The sequence below is a fragment of the Lontra canadensis genome, unplaced genomic scaffold (genome assembly GCF_010015895.1).
Source record: "Lontra canadensis isolate GAN:19392208 unplaced genomic scaffold, GSC_riverotter_1.0 scaffold61, whole genome shotgun sequence".
Lineage (NCBI taxonomy): Eukaryota > Metazoa > Chordata > Mammalia > Carnivora > Mustelidae > Lontra > Lontra canadensis.
This window is the reverse complement of record NW_022631055.1, coordinates 1,742,765-1,763,397: the sequence shown is the minus strand read 5'-3', so window position 1 is coordinate 1,763,397 and position 20,633 is coordinate 1,742,765. Positions and strand designations below refer to the sequence as shown.

The window sequence follows — 20,633 nt, the reverse complement described above, 5'->3', positions numbered from 1 at the left end:
GCATTAAAGGTGTCTGCGGTGATAAAGAGATAATGGTAGTGGGAGAGGGGGCATTACTCTGTAAAACCATCTCTATGCAGTAGAAACAGATAATCTTGCACATATAGATCTTTAAAAAATTTGTCTTTATTAGTCGTTATGCCTAGTTCAGTGTTAGCTCTGCAATGATAGAATCCCAGCGGTTCAGAATTGAGGGTGGTGGTCAAGAGTCAAGCATGGACATCTAGTTCTGGCAAACATGTGGGACTGAAGTGACAGATGCTTACCTTCCCACCCTTCCTGCCCCTCTCTAAACACATAGAAATGCTGGAAAAAGCATAACACCCCAACATAAAGACAGAGGAAACCTGAAAGGGAGGAAAAGAGGGGAAGGAAAAGGAATAAAATAAAAACGAAGGGTGGTGCTGTCAGCCAAGAGCAAAATCAAAAACCAAAGCTCTAAGTGCAAGAGTTGCCGCAGTGTGGTACCCCTGGTTCCCGGATGCTCAGGGGTGGTCTCGGAAGTAATAGTTCCATAAATATAAATTCTGATCACAGTCAACTAAGTCAATTAGATATGCAAATCTGGCCTTTACTAGAAGAGAGTGGAGCTTCAGCTCAACCTAATGCTTAGCCTTGGAATAGACTTGAGGGTTTGGAGGTTGAGAGTGGCAATAAAATTTAGGGCTCTTTTATAGCTTTATCTTTGCCTCATACCTTCATCAAGGCACACCTCTCCTCCGCTAGCAGCTCTAAGTCCCCAGTTATGACTTGCATTTAAACATTTACCTTAGACACCCACTGCCACAAAAGTGCCATTGTTAAGCATTGGAGAATACCTTGCATTTTGATCCAGCTGGTTAGGGCATTAGTAAGTCAAGGGTCAACTCTTGCATGGCCAAAGAACCAAAACAACTTTAAAATTGTCATTTTATGGCACTCTCACAGAGCTGAGCAACTCTGTAATTTTAAAAATCAAAACTGGCCACTTTTCCATTTAGATGACCACCGACATGGAGGAAGTACTTCCAGGGTTCTCCTCATCCTGTATTATAATCTCATAGGTGTGAAATACAGCTTGTTACCTCTCCTTGTGGTTCTGACTCTCCAGTCACAAATGGAGCACCGTCTGAAATGTTTGACATAGAACATTTTGAGGAAACGGAAACGATGATATCATTTAGAATTCAGCAGGGGAACAAGAGGCCATTGAATACAGCCTTGAGATCTGTGGCTCAGTTGACATGGTGTTAACACAATTGTGAGGCTTGCCGTCCACCTTCCAGATCCCTTGAGAATATAAACTAGCAAATAAGGCTTACCCTGAAAATAACTGCATGCTACTTTACAATAGAAGTAGAATATTCCAAGAGCAGAACAGATAGAGGTAGTAACATTTTGCCATCTGGCAAAGCCACTAGACCAGATGGATTCACTAATGACTTCTCTAAAGTATTTAATCAGACCTTACTGAAACACATGACTGGCATATTTAATTATCCTAAATTAACAGGACTTCTGCCAAATATAGCCCTCAATGCTTGAGTCATGCTCCTTCCTTGAAGAGGAAAAAAGAAGATGAATAGCTCCAGAAAGCTGGGTTTCGTGTAGACCCCTTTCATTACTGAACCTTCTCATTACCAAATTGTTGTGTTATAGTCTTAAGGCAGTAGTTCTCCTTTTTCAAAGAATGAATTGTAAGACAAGCCATGCTGATCAAATTCATTTTATCAGTAACAATTGTACTTGATGAGAACATCTGGGGGTTGATAAATCTGATATAGTCATCAGATATCCCATCCTACTTCCTGCCTATGGAAGACTTCTAAATTACCAGATACATTCCTTTTTTGCATAAGTTAGTCAATTTTTATTTCTCTGTAACTGTTTTTTTTTTGTTTTTATTTGCTTTAATGTTTATATCTGTATCAAAGCAATGTAGATACACAAATCAAAGATTACAGAAGGTTTTATATAATGAAAAACTGCCCCTGCCCCACCCTTTCCCATCCCCAGTCTACTTTCCAAAGAACACTTTTGATTCTTAGGACTGTTGTTTTTGTGTGTTTGTTTGTTTGCTTGGTTTTTGGTTTTTGTTCCTGGTATTTACCTCCACATCTCAAACCAGTATGATTAATTGCTATTTTGTAATTACTCTGTTTTAAAGTCCAACTCATGACTGATATGCTTCTAAGATACTTGAGGATGTAGTTTACATATACCATTTTTACTTTCCTTTCCTTCTTTTCCCCAAAGGGTTATTTCATTATTTTCAAGTCCCTTAACATTTACTTTCATAACTTTAAGTTGTATTTTTATACCTTTATTTTTGGAGTCATCAACTTTGAATAGTACCTCTAGGCTCCCACTGTTGTATGGTGAAGATATTGACGTGAATATTCCACTAATGCTCTACCATTCTTTCATTCAGTATGTTTTTTGAGTCATCCATATTGATGTGTGTATCAGTAGTTCATTCCTTGTTATTTCTGAGAACAATTCCATTGTATGAATATATAATAACTTCGTTATCCATTCACCCATTGATGGCCATTTGCATTATTTTCAGTTTTTTGCTATTATAAATAAAGCTACTATGAACAATCATATATACGTTTTTGTTTAGACATGTCTTTTCTCTTAGGTAAATAACTAGGAATGGAATTCCTAGATCGTATAGTAAGTGTGTATTTAACTTTATAAGAAACTGCCAAATACTTTCCAAAGTGATTTCTCATTTTACACTCCCATCAACAAGGTATGTACATTCCAATTGCCCTACATATTCAGCAACACCCGGAATGTCAGTCTTCCTAATTATAGTGGTCTTTGACAAGGTTCAAGTCTTTTGGCCATATTTTAACTATGGTTGTCCTCTTACTATTACTATTTAAGCATTCTTTATGTATTGAGGGCAAAAGTCTTTTATGAATTTTCTTTACCAGTCCATGGCTTGTGTTTTCCTTTTCCTGATGGTGTCTTCCAAAGAGCAGAAGTCTAGTTTATCATTTTTCTTCTTTTATGGCTCTGTTTTTTGTTTTGTGTTAGAAACATTGTCTTTCAAAGGTTACAAATGTTTGGTCATGTGTTTTTTCTATCAGTTGTATACTTTCAGTTCTTATACTGAGATCTCTGGTCATCTGGGATATTTTTGTGGATGATGAGAGATAAATGTCAAGGTTCATTTTCTCCATATGGATGTCTAAATGTCCCCAAAGCTATCCCTCCTCCTTTAAGTTACCTTAACACCTTGGTTGGAAATCAATTGACCATATAAGCCTGGGTCTATTTCTAGACTCAATTCTGTTCCATCAATCTTTCGTCTATCCTTATACCAAAACTATGTCTTAAATCTGACTCTGTTCTATAAAGGCTTTACACAGAACTTCCCCTATTATTAACATTTTTACTCAGATTGATTTCAGTAGTTGAGTCCAAATTCTCGCACTGTCAGCCATGACTGAATTAGATTTCCAAAGTCTGTTCTTGCCTAGGATATTTCCTCCTTAGGATAACTTCTTTAGATAAGCTATCTTGTCCATTTCATGTGGTTCTTAACAGTTTAATTCTTCGAGGGTAGTCTTATTTTTAAATTTTGAGGGTTATTTCACAATAACTCTATAGAGATGAGTTTGCTTGGCTTAGAATGTCCATCTTCAGGAGTGAAGGATGGTTTTCATATGTTTGGAGCAGGTTCTATCATGTGGCAGTTAATGAATAATAACAATACCTATACAGTGCTCACTAGGTTTTAAGCACCACTGTTTTAGTCACTGTCACTTAGGATTTATTAAACCCTCACAATTATGCCTACCTTCTTTCAAATAGGTACTGTTATTATTCTTATTTTATTCTTGTTTTGGGGGGAGCACATAGAAGTTAGGTAATTTGCTGAAGATGATTTGTGAGAAACTATTTTGTGCCAGTAAGTAGAGGAGATATGCTTCAGTGATGTACTGATAACTGTTTAATAACGAGCTCTTCAAGAGAAAAAAATGTATACATACACCCTCAAAGGTTTGTGATAAATTTTACTGGTGTAAATGATGGGTGGCACACAATTTACAAATAATAGAAAAGTATAACACTCTACTGTAAATTTCATACAGCCAGTCGATTCTCATAGAATGCTTTCATTGATTTTTGTTGAACTCATGTATCTGTGGCCAAACTTTAGTTGCAGTTCAACTATGATCTGACAAAATCAGATGAGGAATGAATGCTTGATTACTCCGTGGTTCAGAAAAGAAGTCTCTCACATCATTGACAAATGAGTGTAGTTCTGACATGAATGTTGGTATTTTCAATTATATTACTAAGACAAAAGTGAAACAACAAAGACATATCTCAGAACTTCAATCATTTGCCAATGATGTGAGCTGCTTCTCTGCTGAACTGGATGATATTTTTTGAATATTGGAAGAATATATTCTAAATTTTTTGTGTGACTCACAATGTAACAGCTATAGACATGACACCTTTTTAAGTTTATTCTGCATTATTAGCATTTTATCCTTTTATGTCTTAAGTATAGACAACCAACAAAACAATAAATCAAGCTTTATGTGTAGTGTTTGTTGATTTCCATGATGTAACTACCACAATGGCTGATTTCAAAACCACTAATGTGATAGTATGGATTGAAAAGAGGTTTGCATTGACACATCATTCTATAGTATTTCTACCATAGAGAGAGGAGAATGGTAAATAGCCTTAAGATAATAGTCAAATGTAGTAAAATCATTAGGAAGTAATGAGTTTTAGTGTATATTCTTTTAGTTGTAAGTTTATATAATTTAATATTTGACAGTGGTTGTGTTTAACAATTGATTCTGAAAATTGCTAAAACGTAACAGCTCTTGCTGGTCAGTTTGAGCTGGCTTCAGCATGCCACTGCACACTTTGGTCCCAGGCAGCAAAACCACTATGCTCTTAACCACTCTTCTACATAGTATTAAAGCATTACTAGAGTATATTTCCATACCAATACAGGTATGGTGGTACTAAGCATGGAGGATATATTACATTTCTTTATTTTTCTAAATCACATTAACTCCCATTAAATGTACCATCCATCCACGTGGTTGAGAAGTCCAACTTGAGGGACTTCCGTGCTCAACCATACGGGTACCCTCAGGCTCACACAGGTCAGGAACATGGCAATGGACCACTGGTGGTCTATCTACATTGTCATCACTTCCTTTCATCCTGCCAAAGCCCACCTGGAAGGCAGGGCCCTCCCTCTTTGTGTTATCAGATGAGATTATGGTCCTAGTGATGGCACTCTAATGCTGAGGGTATCCTGGGGGACAGACACTGGAGCACAGCAACCTCCATGTGTGGCTGCACTACCTCTAGGTTACTGTGTTCAGATAAAGCCTTCCTTTGCCTTTTCTTCCTCTAGTGCCCATCCACTGAAGCTGGCCACTCCCTCTCCAGAAGGCAGCTGTCTCCCCACTGCCCTCAAACAGTTCAACCCAATCACATGGATGCACTTATGCCTCCAACATTGGGAAATTTCTTTAATGTTACCTTCAAGGTAGGCAGAGAGAAAGGTTTCATGCTTTCCTGGTGAGACTATTTTAAAGAAGAGATAATAACATTAATCTATTACTGAGAGAATCACTGAAGTAGCCTGGGCAAAAATGAAATGAGTCTTTAAAAAGTGAAATCGGGGGCAGGGGTGCCTGGGTGGCTCAGTCAGTTGGGTGTCAGACTCTTGATTTCTTGGGTCATGATCTTGATGTCCCGTGTTGGGAGCTGTGCTTTGGCAGGGAGTCATTTTGAGGACTCTCTCTCTCCTCTGTACCTCCCCCTCAAATGAATACACTAATCTTCAAAAAAAAAAAAAAAAAAAGTAAAGTCAGGTCCTTTTGACTGGTTCAGTCAGTACAGCATGCAACTCTTGATCTTGGGGTTGTGGCTTCAAGCCCCATGTTGGGTTTAGAGATTACTTAAAAATAAAATCTTAAAAAAAAGTGAAGGCAGAATCATGAGCATTTTTTAAATGCTGCAGTTGGAACAAGTACTCAAATATAATTTTTAGCCTTCAGGAATTAAGAGTGATTAATGTTGATTAGTGTTTTCTGTTTAACCTTTTTAGCAAGGCTCCCTCTTTCCATGACCCTATTAATTCTCATCTCCTCATGCAACATATTTGGAAATCATCCTGATTTCATTTGACATCAGAAAGACATGCTTTTGCCCTCCTGGCATGCTGGAGAAACAAATCAATTCCTTCTCCCGGATAGGGTGATGAAAGTCCTCTGCAGTGCTTTCTATTGCTATGGTAACGGAAGATGGGATTTCCCAAGGGAAACAGATTTTTATATACACAGAGAAAAGCAGTTCTTTAAAAGCTTGATCCCTTTTTTGTTGCTGCGTGTATAATATAATAATAATATAATAAACTGAGTACCAAAGGAAAAATTGAATGACACCCACCTTTTCATATAGGTGTGGACTGAGACCTCGAGTGATTCAAGACCTTCAGAGAAAGGGAGTCAGTTTTTAAGGTTTTAATATTGTGGCATTGCTTTTATAACTGTAATGATTTGCAAGATTTGCAAAGGGCAAGTTTTGTTAGAAGAACACAGAAGAGACTTGACTTATGGACTCTCAGATAGCAGCTAGACTTACAATATAAGTAAGTAGGATCGATACTTCCAGTCTCAGAAAGACTTACAACACTGTGATATGGTGAAGATGATGGGAGACCCAGAGTAGAACAGATATGTTGTGTAATCACTATTACACAACACTTTCCACTTCTGTAATCTTCTCCCTGGGAAGTACTCAATCGTTGGCTATTTCATAGAGGAAATCTTGTCAGAAGGAATTCAAGAGGTATGATTCTTTCCATGATAGCCCTTTTTCGGATACGGGGACCTAACTTCCTTTAATCTGTCGGCTCATCTAAAGGCATTACTGTAGGGTAGATTTTAGGCTCAGGGCACCTCGATGGAAGGAGCGAAGAACAATTTTGCGGTATGCAGGAGGGGGTGGATTTGGTTTTATGGGAGGAAAATACATACATATATACACATCTGTCATTTGAGTGCTTCTGAACTAAAATTCCAAAGATGTTTTGGGATTAGACAAAAGCAGATCCTGCTTAAAACAACTTTTCTGGAAATTCTTGAGTTCCTAAAGGCAGAGGTGTGGGAAGAAGGGAATAGATACCTTGATGGTTAACTTCCAACCTGCTTCTTATAGAAGTGATTCTACGACTGTCCCATTCCTGACACCTGGTATATTATGCTCTTGCAAATCCAAAGATTAAAGTTTGATGGTTTTCCTCCTGGTCTCTGATGAGGTATAAAGAGTGCTGAGTGCTATTGAAATGATATGACAAATTTAAAACAAAAGTGAAGTTCCACTTGGCTGTGCTCTAAAAGGTACACAGATGCCATCATTCTGGTGGAAGGAGTGACGTTTCTGGGGAGCCGATGGGAAGGTAACAAATTGCAAAATGAATAAAGGTTGTTCTCTGTTCTGTCTATTCTTGACATGGACATGGGTAAATAGAAACATTATGAGTCATTTCAGCAATCAAGTTGCACACAAGCCAGAGAGGTGAGGTCAGAGAGTCTTGGCTTACAAAAGGAGAAACAAGAAAACTGATAATATATTCAAATGGCAAAGGTGGAATCTGGATCAGTGGGTATCATGCACTGGGAAGAGATGATGTAAAGAACAGTGTAAAAGGAGTTATGACAAAAAATTTTTTTAAAAATTTCCAATGTGAACTTTTTAATGAATGTGATCAATTATGAGCCTTGATGTGAAGGAAAAGAATAATAATAAGAGTAAAAATATTTGAAATCCATACTGGGATGTTTTTGGTCACACCATTAATTGAGTAGTTTAGATTGGCAAGTTATTTGGAAGTCTTCTTTCAAGATTTCTTGAAAGCTGTCTATTTCATCCCCCACCTTATTCAAGGAAGCAAGAAAGGTTGGAAATCCTCAAATGATGGCAAGAACAACTGCCTGGAAGAGTGAATTTTTTAAAATTCTGGGTACTTCCAGACCCCAGGCATCTACCAAATATTTCAAACATTTTAAAAAAGATTTTATCTATTTGAGAGAGAAAGAGAGTTGGGGTGAGGAGCAGAGGGAGAGGGAGAAGCAGACCCCCGATGAGCAGGGAGCCTGATGCGGGGCTCAATCCCAGGACCCTGGGAGCAGGACCTGAGCCAAAGTCCGATGCTTAACCAACTGAGCCACCCAGGTGCCCCATCCAAACATTTTTAAACAGAAGCTATGATCCGGCAAATTTTCACTTTTGTCTCTTGATAGTGTCTCTGACCATCTAGGGGGATAACACTCATTCTCTATTTTCCAGTTCTTGCGTAAAACCTATTGCCCACATCAGTGTGGTGAGACAATACAGCAGCCATGATGTTGGCATCATTTGCTCCCTCTTCTGCAGGCACTTTATTGCTTACTCTACCATGTGATGTTCCGGTCAGACCCTCTTCTTGATAGTCCTTAGGGCTCCGAGCATGGTGCTAACCTAAGAGATCTCCTTGGTTTCCTCACTAAAAATTGGGCTAGGCCATCTTTTCCCAGGATCAGGCCCCATAGGCTTTAACTCTAATGCTACAAATTCTGTGAGTTTAAAAGTTGCCCAAGCAATTAACTTCAGGTAACTTTGACATGCTTTGGCTTTTCCTTAGCCTTCAGCATCCAAAAAGTTTTTCTCTTTCCCTTAAGTATCTCTTGACTTTTTTTTCCATCTACCCTACCCCTCCTTACCTAACTGTCGCCTATCCCCTTATTGGCCTCCTTGGCTCTTCTCCTAATACTTCTCGCCCATCTGTCCTTCCCACTTCCTCACTGCTGCTGGAGTTACCTTACTAAAATATGCAACTGTTCATGCCATGTCCTCTAATAATTGGCAGTCGTGCCCTGACTTCCTGGCCTGCTTAAAAGGGCTTATAAGGCTGCCCTGGCCTACCTGACCCATCTCATTTTCTGCTACTGTCTGCAAGACTGAATTTGAGTGTTGTCTTTATACATGGATGCCCTTTGTCCCTTGTATATGTGTTACCTTTTTCTGGTACTCCGTATAAAGATTCCCTAGGATATATTTTCCAGCAAGCCCTTGTTAGATGGCGACGCAGATCCTGGCAACGCAGGTGTTTCTTACCCCAGGACTCCTCTAAAGGCTATAGAACTGAGATTTGTGGGGGTGGGCCTTCCTATGCAGAGACTGGTGGTGGAGACAGCACCCAGGGCCGTATCCCACACTTTGAGCTGCCTCTGACACGCAGTGCCTCCCAGGGTATCTCCTCCCTAACCCTTGCATCTGGACCTGCACTCACTCCCCCACACATCAGAAGCCATGAAGCCTACCTGACCCTTGTTTGCCTTCCTGGGAAAACTTGAACTGCCCCCACCCTGCCCAGGCGGTGCCGAGGTCTATGGTCATCCTGGACCATACTCACAGGGGAACATCTGATGGAGGGGGCTGGGGTGAAGAGGCTGGCTGACCCATCTCAGGCCGCTGGCAGTTGGGCTGTGTCAGAGACAGCAAGCAAAGCTCTGCGGCTGTTCTTCATGGGAGAGGCTAGAGGAACCGGCAGCAGAGATCTCCTGGGACAATGCTGGATGACTCGCTGTTGCCCAGAGGAACAACTGGCCCTCAGGATGTGCAGTGAAAGTGGATTCCTGTTGCTCGGCCTTGGACCTTTGCTGGTGGACTGGGCCCCAGGGGCCGCTGCAGAAAACGCCAAGGTCCAAGTCTTTCCTCCGAGAAGGTCCAAGGTCTCAGACTAGAGTTGCAGCTGGGGCTATGTGCATTCCACTCTTGGGTTCTGGCCTCGGGCGGTACCGCCCCTGCATAGCCTTTGGGCCAGTGCCCATCCCAACACCTGGCCTGACTCCTGGGCCTAAGTGCTCCCCACCGTTACTCTGAGGGTCAGGGGAAAGGGCACGAGGCATCACGGAGGACTGAGGTTTTCCTGACAGGTGATACGAGCCAAACTTCTTACAGGGGCGTCCCACGTGAGGGGCCTCTGGCACTCAGAGCACCCAGGTGTTCCTCATCCGTGTACTCCTGCACCGCCCCCGCAGAATTCGCCGAGATCCCCCTAGATCACGCTTCTTCCGGCTAGAGGTGTTAGGGCAGGAGCACCTGGGGCCTGATAGGCGGTCCTCCCAGCTGTCCGGGACACGCAGTCCCTCCCAGCCCATCCCTCTCCTTGCCCCTTCATCTGGCCCCACTCTCACACCTACTCCCCTCCAGCTACAGAGTGCGCCCTGTGGGTGCCACCTGCACCTTGTTTTCAAAGAAAACAAAAACCCAGCGAAGCACCAGCCTGCGCAGGAGAGTGCATGTGGAACAGCCCTCCAGTGTGCGGAGTAGTACCTCCAGTGAGGACTGGTGCAGTGGGGCCTTGGGAACACCCTGCAAGACACAGCTGCGCTGCAGCTGCAGCGCCAGGGTACAAAGGTCTGGGGAGGCCCTCGGTGAGGAAGGGGGATGGTACTCAAGGGTCCTGGGCAAAAGACCGCACTGGGTTTGGTGGGAGGCCCAGGAAGGGAGCTCAGTTGGGGGAGGATGAGGACGAGCTCAGGGGGATAGCCGAGGGAGCTTGGTCGTGGCAGAACTTGGGGGAAGCACACGTGTAGACCCGAGAGCAGCAGAAGTAATCTGTGTTTGAAAGACGCACTGTATCCAGAGATATGCATGTGTTGCTTGTATATAAATGCCAGTTACACAAGCGTTGATAATGAAACTTGCTTTGAGTGCTTACTCTGAGCCCGGTGTTGTGCTGAAAGCTCTGTGTGCTGTATATTGTCTGCTTTTATGTCGTACCTCCATTTTATAGATAAGGAACGGGAGACAAAGGGATGAGCAAACCCAAAGAACCAGAGGTAGTAAGGGGCAGGCCCCTGCCAATCCAGGGCTACTTATAGAGCATATATTTGTATTAAAATCATGCTGAAAGTTGAAAAGAAAAAAATGTCAATTGTGTGAATGTTGAAATCAGAAAAGAAAATTCTTTTGTTGTGTAAATGGTCATCTACTAGTTTTTTATATAGGTAATGTGCCTTTTAAAAAAATTCTCAACACCTATTTTTAGAAAAACACGACTTCTTTACACAATGGTATTAAAACAGTAGAGTAATTGCTCATCTAGGAATAACAATAATGACCTTTTTGCCTCTTGACTGCTCCAGACTCCCTGAAATTCTAGCTGGTATTTGGCAAAGTTTTATTTTGATTGGACTGTAGAGTAATAATGTTAAATAAACCACAAGCATGGTAATTTGTGGTTCTTTTGGTGTTAGTGATTTCTGTAAAATAGATATTTTCGTTTAAAATACATAATCTATGGCAACAGACATAGAAACAGCACTTGACTCTGAGACCCCTCCGTGCTTTGAAATCCTAATGAGGATGGCACCCGGAGCTTGTGCAAGCAGGTTTAATTAATTCTGAGAAGCACACTTTCTCCTAGCAACAGCTTTTTCCTTTTTTTCAAATTAAAGTCAAAAGCTAACTTGAAAAAGCTGAGTAATATTTTCAGAGTCAGTAAGTAAATATCCTGACATAAAGCAATTATAGAACCACATAGGTTTTCTAAGCATAAAATTATCATAATAGTGTTTGATTTTCAAGGTAACCAAATGGGTGAGATCAGATGAAATTATTGTTAAACTGTGCTAAGCCTCTTTTGCCATTCAACATTTCCATTAGACCAGCCAGGTAATTTATCGCTTTGAGGACAGTTCAGACTCTTTCTCTTGAGATTCTCTTATTTGATGATTGAAATGAGAAACAAATGTGGATTTTAAAAAAACATATTTTCCTTAACTTTGCTCAGGAGTATATGAAAAAAGCTTTGTTTTTTGTTTTTTTTTTTTTTTCTTTTTCAGCCTTGCCTTACACCCAGATAAAACTCTCGTTGCAACTGGCCAAGTTGGGAAGGAGCCATATATATGTATATGGGATTCCTATAATGTCCAGACTGTATCTATTCTTAAAGATGTCCATACCCATGGAGTTGCCTGCCTGGCTTTCGACTCAGATGGACAGGTGTGTATCTTTTTCCATTTCTGTTTTCTTGTGATGACTTGTGATGTCTCACAAGTCACCTTGAATTACAGTGCACATAGCTTACAGGCTCAAAAGGTCTACTAATCTTGCTGCCTCCCCTTGTCCACCTCCTAGAATCCTCCCCTGTTAGATCCCTTCCAGCTGTTGCTCTGACCTCCAGCTCTGGGTGGGCCCCAGTTTTTTTTCCCTCAGTCTCCTTATTGGTTGAAAAGCCTACAGAAGGAAGCAGTGGACTCAAGTTGATCGGATCCATCGTGACTCAGCAATTCCACTTCATCTTCCATTTTAGCTTCCTAAATTTGGAATGAGAGTTGGACCAAACCTTTTCCATAGACTTCAAGCCCTGAGCATCTTCTTGGTTCCCTTTGCTTTTAGAGGATAGCACCACCTCCTAATAATTCACTGAGAAGATTCTCTTTAACTCTTTACCTTGAGGTCTCTTCTAACTCCTGCTTCTCCCTACCCATTCCCTGCAATTCAAGTAGCCACTGAGTCCTGTGTGTTTGTGAAAATCTTTACAGTCACTGTCACGTACAGTCTCACCTACCCATTCTCTGCCACTGTCCTTTACGTTCCAAATCCATGGCCTGCCTGACAGTTGAAACAACCTCTAACTGCTCTCCACACCATTGGTTGCTTGCTTAAACATTTCGCCAACTGAAAATATTGTGAGAGCATTATATTTTTTAATTATGGATTTTACTTATTCTTTTTTAAAAAATTAACATATAATGTGTTATTTGTTTTGGGGGTACAGGTCTGTGATTCATCAGTCTTACACAACACCCAGTACTCACCACAACACACATCCTCCCCATTGTCCATCACCCATTCACCCCATCCTCTCACCCACCTCCCTTCCAACAGCCCTCAGTTTGTTTCCTGAGATTAAGAGTTTCTTACAGTTTGTCTCCATCTTTGGTTTCAGCTTGTTACATTTTTTTTCCTGTCTTCCCCTCTGATCATCTGCCTTGTTTCTTAAATTTTACAGATCATATGAGGTCATATGATAATTTTCTTTTTCTCACTGATTTCCCTTAGCATAATACCCTCTAATTCTATCCAGGTTGTTGCAAATGGCAAGATCTCATTTTTTTCTGATGGCTGAGTAATATTCCATTGTGTGTATATATATACACCACATCTTCTTTTTTTTTTAACGTTTTCTTTTTTAAAGATTTTATTTATTTATGAGAGAGAGAGAGAGCGCGCGAGCACAGGCAGACAGAATGGCAGGCAGAGGCAGAGGGAGAAGCAGGCTCCCTGCAGAGCAAGGAGCCCGATGTGGGACTCGATCCCAGGACGCTGGGATCATGACCTGAGCCGAAGGCAGCTGCTTAACCAACTGAGCCACCCAGGCGTCCCTACACCACATCTTCTTTATCCATTCATCTGCTGATGGACATCTGGGCTCTTTACACAGTTTGGCTATTAGGGACATTGCTGCTCTAAACACTGGGGTGCAGGTGCCCCTTCAGATCACTACATTTGTATCTTTGGGTAAATACCCAGTAGTGCAATTGCTGGGTCACAGAGTAGTGAAAGCATTACTTTAAAAACACCAAAAGCTTGGAGAACTCCGTGAATGAAGTCCACACTTTGTGGCTGGGTATTCTAGGCTACCCACCTTTTATAGCTTTGTCTTTTATCTCCTTGCCGTCACACTGGACACATCCATGAGATTCCTCTACCAGACCTTGCACTTTTGTTCCTCCAGCCCCTCCCTATACTGTTTCTCCACCTTAAGTTTCCTACTCACCCTCCTTGCCACTTAAAGTGATTCATTCTTCCAAGACACTTCAAGGGTCTTCAAAGGACACACTTCCTGAAGCCTTCCCAGGACCCCTAACAAACTTTGCTTCTTGCCTTTGACTTCCAGCAGCCTTTGGCAGAAAAGATTTGTTAATGTTACAGATGACAGTTACATGTCAGTTTTCAAACTGTGTTACAGAAAAGGCAGTCCACACACACACGGAGGATTCCTGACTTGTACTGCCTTCACCTCCTCACTAAGGCTGTGCCTTTCCCCCAGCCTTTTCTGTGATCCTGGGCCACCCTTCCTTGTATATCTGCCAATTAATTTTTTTCAATCCAATTTTCGGCAAATTTCAGAGTTAATTCTGTAGGGGCATGCTGTGGGAAGACCTGTGCAAGTATTCTGAGGCTTGACCAGCCTGAGAGTTGGGAACAGTTTGAATGGATTATAGGACTTGAGCTGGTTTGAGTCACTTTTCAAACAGTTACATCTGCTTAGTGTTTCCTGCTGTTTTGAAAGGGTAGTGATCATTATTTAGATTCAGTACATATATAGACCCCTGGCATACATACTTTTTGATTTAACTACTCTGTAATCTCATTCAGGTTAGTCCACTGTGATTCCATGTCTATGGAGAAAGCTGGGTAGTCCCATTTGTTGAAATTTGCAGTTCGTGACTTCCTGACTAATTGAGTGAATGTCTGAGTGCGTACATAAGTACAAGTGTAAACATATGCTTAGATGAGTACCTATATGCATATTCTCTGATTTTGGTTTTCTAGCAAACATTATCAGAATTTGTTCAGAAGCATCACAGGAAAAATGTAATGCAGCAGAAGGAAATCCAGATTTAATATTGAGTTCTTTGTTAGTTTGTGTTAAAATTTTAGCTGTTCTCTTTTAGGTTCCATTTGGAAGAGTGAGGGTCAGGGTGGACTGCATGGTACTTAACTGTCAGCTGAGAAAAATAACCTATTTGCTGGCCGTGATGGATTTCCTGGCTTGTTGATGCCTATTGCTTCGGGTCTGCCTTATTCCCTGGACAGAGTTCACTGGAATTGAGTGATATTTAGAAAATGACAAATGGCCATCACCTCTCAAACAACAAAAGGCAATAGAAATGCTTTTTAGATAGCCATGGGGCCTGTCATTACAAATGAATAAAGTAGATTACTTTGGGCTTTTTTCAATCAAGAAATGTGGGTTTTACTTTAGTACCCATGCTTATTACAAAAAAAAAAAAAAAAAGCTAAATGGAATTCACACACTTCAGATTTTTCTTATATGGACAAAAATGCAACCACATATTATAATTTCCATTGCTGGGATGCTCTATTAAAACTTACAGCAAAGAAAAAAACCAATAAAGACCCCCTTTCTTAAGGACACATTTTTAAAGTTCCAACTATGTATTTTTTGTACTAAACATTATTGATCGAAGCCATCTTTACTGAAGAAAACTGAATAATCCCTGCATAACACATTTACATTTAGCCATATGTGACTATCATTCCACTTATATGCGTGCGCGCGCACACACACACACACACACACACACACAAATTGAGTGAAATACATAAGCTCAGATACTCTTATTACTTGGGTGATACTATCAAAACCCTTTGACTTATTTCACCAATCCATACAATAATCCTGTAAGGTAGATCTAACACATATTTTGTGTTCATTTTACAAATGAGGAAAATGTAATTTAATGAAGTTAATTGATTTTGCAAGGTCTTAGATCTGACTCCTCACAAGTCAAAAGAGAAGTCAAATCGACGTACACCCAGTCCAGGCCTCTGTCCATTACACAGTGCAGTTTCCGTAGGCGGGGCCATCCTGCTAGAACCTCCCTCTGATGCTTGGTGTTTCTAATGCATGTTTGGATACTTTTGATTTTGTGTATACTTAAATGTGTTAAATTTTCTTTTCTCTTGAGAACAAGTTCTGATATAAACCCAAAGAATTTAGGCTAGGAGATGAAGTACCAGATTACTTTTACCAAAGTGTCACCTAAAATATTTGTGGAACTAAGAAAGTTAAGAATGAATGCAATGTTCATTAGGAGTTTCCTTCCCCATGTGTTCGTCAAACCCATTCATTGAAGTAGTTTGGCAAGACTTTTGGTCTATAGAATCCTAGACGTCTTTACTCTCACATTAATATTTTAAATTTAAAAATTAAAAAATTTGAAAAAAAATGAATCTTGCCTTCAAGCTGTGTTCCTCTGGTATCAACTAGTTAAATCAGAGGCTTTGTGACGAATGAGTTGTAGCTTTGATGTTTTTGAAATTTCAGTATGTGCTAATAGAAGTTGTCTGTGCTATCTTTAGTTGTGGACTTAAGATGGATTATGAGAAATCATTTTTTTGCAGATGTTCAATGGTTGGCCCAGAGTAGGTCATCAGTGACCATTTGTCGAAAGAAGTGATGGATAATAAGAAACGTGCCCATCAATTTCAGCTATTAAATTATTGTTCTTATTCTTAGCGTTTGGCCTCTGTGGGATTGGATGCCAAAAACACAGTCTGCATTTGGGACTGGAGGAAGGGAAAACTTCTGGCCTCTGCCACCGGCCACTCCGACCGGGTAAGAAGAGCTTGTTGGATTGAACCATGCGGTTTTCCTAAATGTGAGGGAATTGTGAAGTAGCTTCTCAGAGTTGTCCTATTTTTAAAAGTAAACTTTCCATATAATGACTTTTCCTACATATTCAACCTAAAAACTGTCTTAAAAAATTAATTTATGATTAATAACTATGTCAGCATGATCTCTTCTGATGATTGAATGCTTTCTTTAAATTGTTACTACTTTTCATAGGCAAAGAAAATTTTTGATACTGGCATTTAGCATCTTGATAAAATCAAAATAGAATTGAATTTGAAATTATATGTAAAGTTTAGTTGTGTTCGTTTAGAGATGGAAGTAGTTAGAAAATATTCACAAAATGTATTTCAAATGTATAGTTTATTTTATTTTAAAGATTTATTTATTTCAGACAGAGAGAGTGCATGCACAAGCAGTGGGGAGGGGCAGAGGGAAAAGCAGATTCCCAGCTGAGCAAGGAGCCGAACCTGGGGCTTGATCCCAGGACCCTGGGATTATGACCTGATCAGAAAGCAGACTGTTTTAACAACTTAACCAGTTGAGCCTCCCAGCTACCCCACAGTGTATAAATTTTAACTTCAAAAGAATGTAATGACAACTTTGGGATTCTTTTTTATTTTGAGAATCTTGAATATAAACTGTGGCCTGCTTGTCATCATATTGAATTCAGTGTGATCAGAAATAATTCCATATAGTCATAGCAGGCAAGATAGGATATGAAGCAGGTCAGAAATCTATTTCTCCATTGTCTTGCTTAATTAAAATAATTTGACCACCTTTTTTGTCTTGATTTTCTAATTTCAGAAAAAAAGTGAATTTGCATGACTGTCTTACATTGATTGCTAGTTTTGTATTTTGTTTCCTTAATGTCAGTGTCCATGCTAAATGAGGCCCAAATTAGATATTAAATTCACTGTCTCTTCCTTAGTTTGAGCTCTAATTTTTTTTCTTCATTCATCAATGGAGAATCATGGTTTTAAGATGACCCCATAGTTGTTGCTGCACATTTGGGCAAATTATACTCAAGGATTAAGTTCTCAGAAAGTCCAGGAATGACCAACGGTGGAACTTAGGTGTTGGAAGAAGCCTGACACCCTTCTGGCCCCAATGATTCCTACTGTTGGCCACACATAAGAATTCCCTAGGAAGGTTTTACAGTGTAGTGTTGCTTGAGCTCTACTCCCAGGTTATTAACTTATTGGCAATTAATTGGTATTAACTTAGTACTTAATGAGCAGGTTGAAAATATTTGTGGTACTCACATTTTCGATATTATATCCATCACATCATATCTTATAAAGTAAGTTGGATTAGACTAGATCAATATGTGAATTTCTTACTGTTCATGTATTTTACACTTTCTACTTAGAAGTAGATTATGAAATGTGTAGTACTACTCTAGTGCAAACTTTTATTTATTTTTTTTTTTAAGATTTTTATTTATTTATTTGACAGAGAGAGATCACAAGTAGGCAGAGAGGCAGGCAGAGAGAGAGGAAGGGAAGCAGGCTCCCCGCTGAGCAGAGAGCCCGACGCGGGACTCGATCCCAGGACCCTGAGATCATGACCCGAGCCGAAGGCAGCGGCTTAACCCACTGAGCCACCCAGGCGCCCCGCAAACTTTTATTTTAAGAGCCTAGAATGTTGTAATGAAATACTGTTCTTTTAGAACAGTGTTCTCCCAGACTCCATAATTTCTGTCAGTTTTAGTCTTTATTACTGGTGCCAATATGAATTATTACTGGCTCCTTATGGGCAAATGATTATCTTCAAGATTATTTCAGTGGCTAAAATACTTAATCCCTAGCACTCATTTATGTAATGAGTGCTTTATAGCCTGCAAAATGATTGTACATATATTATCTTAATTGACCTCATAACAGAACTGAGGTGACGTCATTTATTTTAGAGATGCTAAGACTAGCCTGAGGTTGCATAGATAAAGTGGGCCTCATTGGAATTTGGTACTTGGACCAAATACTTTCTTCAGTGCTTTTTCTGTGGTCTATAATTGCTCCTTTCTACCTAACTGAGGATTATATGTCCTCCTTTTCTCTCTGATGATTAGTCCATATTTCTCCTTCATATGTGATCAGAAATTAGCAGCCTAAGCTCTTTCTCTGATTTAGATTCCAGCACTGACAATTACTCATTCTATTAGAGCTTCACAGAATGTGGTCCATGGGCTGACTGCCTAAGACTCTCTTGGGGTCTGCTTAAGAATGCAGCTGCTTTTGGGCCCAGTTTCAGACCCACAAAGTCAGAATCTTTCAGCTGGGCTGGTGAAATATGCACTCTGAGCAATTACCATGGGTGATCTGACCCTAAGGTTGACACGGTCTTCTCTTTCTTGTTCCCAAAATGCAAAACTGCTGGGAAACTGGTTGCTTTTCTTAAAGAATGGCAAGTAGTATTAGTGGATATGTTTTCAGTTTCTTGGAAAACTGAAAATAGTATCTTGGATCAGATTAAAATGACAGGCTAAAGGACTATTTTAGGTGGGTTAAGTTAGGTGCCAAATAAATGCCTCTGCCTTATGTTTATGAATATTAACTTCTATGATTATGAGAAAGTGTTGGCCACGTTGAATTGCATTTGACTATTAAACATCTTCCTACTTAAAAGAAACACTTTGTAACTCTGTTTTTATTATAAAGCTATCTCAAAAGTATTTTATTATCATTGTGTAAAGGTATAGAAAGTTTGATCAAAAAAATTATTCTAAGTCCTCTCAATGGACCAAGTTAAAAACATGACACCAGTGTGTCTCATGGATTATGGTTAATTATTCTTTATTCAGGCTTAAGGTAAGTAGATGTGAGGCAATAAAACATGTGTTAGCAACTCCTGACCCATCACCAAGCCAAATCCCCATTGTTCAGTCTATGCAGGTAACATTGTGTCCTAAGTGTTAGGAAGAAGTCTTAGCAGTTGAACTGATATTTGAAAGCAAAAACATACACAATTGACCAACATAGCAAATTTTAATTTTTTTGAACAGATTTTTGATATTTCCTGGGATCCATATCAGCCAAACAGAGTGGTTAGCTGTGGAGTTAAACATATAAAGGTAAAGTAGTTATTTAAAAAAATTTGGGGTAACTTGTATGAAAAAAATTTAAGGTGCTTATATGTATAACTGGATGTTGAGAAATGGCTCAGCTTTATTTATCTTAAATTTGGAGCCCTTGTACCTGCTTCTTTGATTATGAAGCACGTTGACCTCAGCTGATGGGGCTCTTTGAGAACTACAGAGTAGGGACCATCAAGGGGAGTGTCCAGGAGGCAGCTGAAGAGAAAACTTCATGTTAATTAAATGCTAAACTGAATACTCAGAGTACTTCTGAGGATTGCAAGTTTTAAAAAGGTTCTGATTTTAGTACTGTGAATTACGTTTTTACATTTCGATGAAAGTTTACACATACTGCATATCAAAACTGTCATGTTGGTATATGTTCTTTTAGAAGGAAGGTGCCTTATTGGGTTGGAATTAGAAATAGAGGAATACATAGTAAAACCTACCTGGGTCATTGGTTCTTAAATGTTCCTGTCTTCCCCTAGACTACGCAGACTGAATTACCGCAAGTGGCTCAGGATCTACCTTTGGCTATTTGCTTCTTTCTTCTTTTGTTAAACAGGGAGTAAAGTCAACACCATTAACTTTCTTTGCTCTGATACGGTAAAAATTTCTACTGGACCCTGGGATATGCCCCAGGATCTTCTGTCTACAGGTTTGTAGTTAATAGAAGTTAAAGTTCATAACTGAAAGAAACCTAAGGATTACTTGCTTGACTTTGGCTTGTATGGATCTTGCTGGTACAAAAATGTTGCATTTTTGTCTGAACAGAGTAGGTATCTGTATTATTGCCCCAACGAACTCCTCCTGTTTCCCAGTTCTTTCATTCTTCTTTGAGTCTAGTTTTTATGATCCTCCCCATTGTTCTACTTCATAGTTAGGGACAGTGATCAAATGCTCAGAAATAAATATAATGAGGGATGTAAGACTTAAAGAATATTACAAAACTTTACAGAGGAATATTTTAAAAAAGGCTTGAACAAATGGAGAGGCAGCCTTGGTTCTGGACACGACATCTAAGAATTACAAACACATCATTTCAGTTACATTCAGTTCAAGGTCAGTTAAAATCTCTAGAAGTTGTTTTTACTGTTGTCTGACATTTCCTTTTCAGTTATTCTAAGTTAGTCTGAAAGGATAAAA

At 39.8% G+C, this 20,633-nt stretch overlaps 1 protein-coding gene across 4 annotated transcripts in view; it reads left to right on the top strand.

The window, feature by feature from the left end:
• EML6 (EMAP like 6) overlaps nucleotides 1–20,633 on the top strand; it is a 270,175-nt gene that overhangs the window by 95,364 nt on the left and 154,178 nt on the right. For all 4 annotated transcript variants that reach the window (XM_032877766.1, XM_032877765.1, XM_032877764.1 and 1 more), the window contains exons 3-5: nucleotides 11,868–12,027; nucleotides 16,298–16,396; nucleotides 19,416–19,484. In XM_032877766.1, coding sequence (XP_032733657.1) covers nucleotides 11,868–12,027; nucleotides 16,298–16,396; nucleotides 19,416–19,484 — 328 coding nt within the window. The remainder of the gene's footprint in view (nucleotides 1–11,867; nucleotides 12,028–16,297; nucleotides 16,397–19,415; nucleotides 19,485–20,633) is intronic.